Here is a 5112-nt window from a genome sequence, read left to right as displayed (position 1 = left end):
AGCATGACCCAGCGTGAACACAGCAGGAGTGTGTGTGAGTGTGTGAGTGTGTGTGTGTGTGTGATTGTGGAGAATCTGCATCAACATGAGCTCATTAATCCTAAAAAACAGAGATGAGAATGGACAGAGGATCCAGGTTTTAACCAGCAGGAAGTAACTCGTCCTCCTCTCACATGAAGAGGAGTGAAGTGCTGCCACCCAGAGGGGAGAGAGAGTCGGTGCAGCAGCTCAGGAACTCTGTTCACATCTACAACACAGGTCCAATCAGCTGATCTAAACCTTCAAACACAACTCAGTCTGATTAGCAAACTGTTTATTTATTTTTTTGCAACTGTACAAACAGAAGAAGCAGACAAACATTGACCCAGGAACTTTTGACAAACCTCGATCTACTGTAACACAAAGTGACCTGAACAACACAACACACTCTCCCCTCAGCTCAGGTGTGTGGAGCTTCTCCTCTTCTGTCCTACACACACACACACACACACACACACACACACACACACACACACACACACACACACACACCAGAGCGTCACTGTGGAGCATCGATGAACCACGTCGACTCTATTTCCCCGGTTTCTTCTCCATCTTCACCAGGTCTGAGAACTCTGCACAGAGAAGATGAAACAGACTACATACACATGAACGGCAAAAGTGACGTCATTTGTCCTATATAGGAAGAATGTAGTTGTGGATCTGAAATGTTCTTTTTCACGAGGCAAAACTGAATTACAGATATCATGAATGAAAAATCCAACTATTCAAAATGTAATTAGGACTAGTCAGAAAGACGTTGTTGATATCTACAATGTTAATTCCAGAGAGTTAAACTCAGCTTTTAAATCTCATTTTTACTCCTTGGCTTTTAATACAGAATGAGAGTTGCGTGGTCTCATTTATTGCATTTTTATATCTCTTAGTGTTTTATCTGATCTTCTTAGTGTTTTTATATGCTTTTAATTCACTGTTTGTTAACTTTAACTTTATTTATTTTACTGTTTGTGTATCTGTTGTGCAGCACTTTGGTAACCTTGTTGTTTTTAAAACGTGCTATAAAAATAAAAGTGTATTGGATAAATGTTAAATCTGCCATAAGGAGCCATGTTCGATCCTCCACAGATGTGAAGAGTGACTAAATGCTGACCCTCAGTGGTGGCTGCAGGTCGGTGCAGCACAGAGAAATAAGAGAGTAAAGAGGATAAAGCTCCTCATCCTCTTCCTCCTCCTCCTCCTCCTCCTCCTCCTCTTCCTCACCTCTGTAGTCGATGCGTCCGTCTCCGTCGGCGTCCACGGCCTGCATCACGGCCTCGGCCTCCTCGTCTGACAGAGGAGCTGCTGGAGCGGCGCCGGGCACCGTGGACAGGATGTACCTGAGAAAACACACCAGACCAGAAGAATGAATGAATGAATGAATGAATGAATGAATGAATGAATGAATGAATGAATGAATGAAAGCTGTCCTGACATGTTGTAAAGAACTGAGGAGAAAATGAAATGTGGATTAATCTGCCACAGAAACAGTCCCAACAAACAGACTCTCTCGTCTCCTCCTGTAGGGAAATAAGTTTAGACATGTGGTTTATTATCCTCAATTTAGGTTAATTCAGGTCAATTCAAATCTGAAGGACGATAGGAACTTCATTTGTGACAACTGACAGTTTATATTCAAATAGAATGAATATAAATAAATGCAGATGTTATGAGAGAGAAGACGCACATACATTTACAGCATATATAAAGATGTTGGATTAGGTGTTTAGTAATCTAATAGATGAGATAATGAGTGACTCTTGTGAAATGTAGCCTACCCTGGGAAATGTGTTTCTTGTTATTCACCCTTTTCCTGTTGGGCATTGAGGATACTTTATCTATGTTTATGTTATAGCCTTGTCAAGTGGTTGAATGCAGGATTGTAAATTCTGTAAGTTAGATCCTGTCTTTAGTTCCTGTTTTTGTCCATGACTATTCTGGTCAGCTACATCCTTCTGTTAGGAGAAGGTGGAGTTTTGGAAGTTAGAAAGCATACACTGCAAAAACTCTAAATCTTTCCAAGAATATTCTTAGTCTTATTTCTAGTCAAAATGTCTAATTTCTAGTCAAACTAATCTCTTTCCACTTAAAATAAGACTCATCACCTAAAAATAAACTTGTTTTTAGATCATTTTCACTCGTTTCAAACTAATTTTCACTTGAAATAAGTAGAAAAATCAATTTTTTGTGCTTGTAATAAGAAAGAAAAACTTGCTCCACTATCAGATTTTTCTACTTACTTAAAATGAAAATAGACTTGAAATGAGTCAAAAGTGTCCAAAAACAAGCTACTTTTTTATGTCTAACTATGTATGTATATGTATATGTATATAGAGATTTGTTTTGACTAGAAATAAGACAAATATTCTCGGTAAGATTTTGAGTTTTTGCAGTGTGAGGTTATGGCTTTGAGACAAGGGGAGAGCTCTCACATTGGCACCAGAGATGCTCCAAGATTCGACATTTTTGTGACATGCTTCTTTTTTATAGCCTAATAAACTCTTTTTTTGACTACAAGAAAGGACGTGTCGGTGGTGATTGCTTCTTCTCATCAACACATCAATATACCACAGACAAAAGCTTCATCTTTGTGTCGTATATATGTGTTATGTTATGGGATATGTGCAATGCTGTTACGTCTTTTGTGCAGGATTGATAAGGCTGAGGTGTATTGTTTTATTTGTTTTGTTTTGTTTTTGTCATTGTGGCCATCAAGGCATTTATGGAGCAGCTACAGAGTCCAAGACAAATTTCCCTGAACGGGACAATAAAGTTTATCGTATCGTATCGTATCGTATCGTATCGTATCGTATCGTATCGTATCATATCGTACTTGATCTCGTTCCACTCGATGTATCCGCTGCCGTCCTTGTCCAGCGTGGCGAAGGCCTTCCTCACCGCCTCCTCCCTCTGCTCCGACGTGCTGAACTGCCTCATGTAGTCCAGGAAGCGGCCGTAGTGGAAGTTTCCTGCAGAGGAACGACCAGGAACCATGACAACAGGCGGTGACATCATCATCATCATCCTCATCATCCTCATCCTCATGACTCACACGTAAATGAGCATCACAGCAGTCACTGTCTAGTCTAGTGGATGACTGCATCTCTCTCACACACACACACACACACACACACACACACACACACACACACACACACACACACACACACACACACACACACACACACACACACACACACACAGTGTTTTTGTTTTGTTTTGTTTATTTACACTGCAAAAACTCAAAATCTTTCCAAGAATATTTGTCTTCTTTCTTGTCAAAATGTCTCAATTTTAGTCAAAACTAATCTCTTTCCACTTAAAATAAGACTCATCACCTAAAAATTAACTTGTTTTTAGATCATTTTCACTTGTTTCAAACTAATTTTCAATTGAAATAAGTAGAAAAATCTGCCAGTGAAAGCAAGTTTTTTGTGCTTGTGATAAGAAAGAAAAACTTGCTCCACTATCAGATTTTTCTACTTATTTAAAGTGGAAAATTTGCTTGAAAAAAGTAAAAAGTGTCTAAAAACAAGCTACTTTTTAATGTGATGAGTTTTATTTTAAGTAGAATTAGATTTATTTTGACTAGAAATAAGACAAATATTCTTGGTAAGAGTTTGAATTTTTGCAGTGTAGTCTAGTGTATGACTGCATCTCACACACACACACACACACACACACACACACACACACACACACACACACACACACACACACACACACACACACACACACACACACACACACTCAGTGTCACCCTGTGCTCTCATCCCGTGTGGCATGCGGTCGACGTCCTGCTCCGTGAGCGCCGCGCCCATGGCAACCGCCACCTTCTTCACCTGAGGCCTGAAGTCGTCCTCCATCTTGTACGACTCACCTGGAGGTCAGGAGGAGGGAAGAGGAAGGTCACCACACCGATGCTGCTTTATAACATCTAAAAACTCTAAATCTTTCCAAGAATATTTGTCTTATTTCTTGTCAAAATGTCTAATTTCTAGTCAAAACTAATCTCTTTCCACTTTAAATAAGACTCATCACCTAAAAATTAACTTGTTTTTAGGTAATTTTCACTTGTTTCAAACAAACTTTCAATTGAAACAAGTAGAAAAATCTGCCAGTGAAAGCAAGTTTTTTGTGCTTGTAATAAGAAAGAAAAACTTGCTCCACTGTCAGATTTTTCTACTTATTTCAAGTGAAAATCTGCCTGAAAGAAGTAAAAAGTGTCTAAAAACAAGTTGCTTTTCAATGTGATGAGTCTTATTTTAAGTAGAATTAGATTTGATTTGAAGAGAAATGACATTTTGAGTAGAAACAAGACAAATGTTCTTGGTAAGATTTTGAGTTTTTGGAGTGTACAAAACTACAGAGTTGTTGTTTTCTCTCTGACTCTTTCATTTGTAAAGCCCAAACAGTTTGTCTTTACATCCCATCATCATGACAACATCCTCTGCTCTTCCACTGAGGAGAAAACTTGTTGAAAGCTGTGAGTTAGCGTAGCTTAGCACAGAGAGGAAACATGCTCATGTGTTTTTTCCTTCCTTCCCTCGTTTCCTTGCTTCATTTCCTCCGTGCCTCTCTGGTTTCCTTCTTCCATCGTTGCCTCCGTCCTGTTTTCTCTCCTTTGTTTCTCATTTCATCTCGGTTTTTGTCCTCGAGGGTCAAAGAGGAAGAACAGACGAGTCTCTCAGTCCCTCCTCGGCCCTCGGAGACAGAAATGATTTGTGATTCGAGGCCGAGAAGATAAAACAAACTCGACTCCTCTGACTTTCATCTTTTTTTTTACTTTTCACCTCATTTGAAATAAAAAAACAAGGTCAGAGGATGTGAGGAGAGGAGCTCTCTTCAGTATAAATATTCTTCCTCTTCCTCTCTCGTCTTCATCCTCCTCATCCTCAGTGACTGACAGCAGCTGCCGGCGCTCCCTCTCTCCGTTCTGAATGAATCTCTAACGAGCTGCTCGTCTTCCTCTAATTTTCTCTCAGAGCTTGTTAATCATCATCATCGTCGCCCCGGCACCTTCTTCAAATCAATGCAGCCTCATTTACCTGCTGAAGTGATTAGTCATAGCAGGGG

The 5112-nt window shown here is 39.7% G+C and overlaps 1 protein-coding gene across 1 annotated transcript; it reads right to left on the bottom strand.

Moving 5' to 3' along the window:
* Positions 1-570: 570 nt before the first annotated feature.
* LOC311003126 (parvalbumin-like EF-hand-containing protein) lies at positions 571-3902 on the bottom strand (the record flags this gene model as incomplete). The annotated part of the gene is made up of 4 exons (XM_083994811.1): positions 571-614; positions 1261-1376; positions 2870-3005; positions 3797-3902. The coding sequence occupies 4 exons, from the start codon at positions 3900-3902 to the stop codon at positions 571-573; spliced, it is 402 nt and encodes a 133-aa protein (XP_083850937.1).
* Positions 3903-5112: the final 1210 nt, after the last annotated feature.

The sequence above is a fragment of the Trachurus trachurus genome (assembly GCF_905171665.1).
Source record: "Trachurus trachurus genome assembly, chromosome: 19".
NCBI lineage: Eukaryota > Metazoa > Chordata > Actinopteri > Carangiformes > Carangidae > Trachurus > Trachurus trachurus.
The sequence above is the reverse complement of the archived record's forward strand: the minus strand, read 5'-3'. Positions and strand labels throughout refer to the sequence as shown.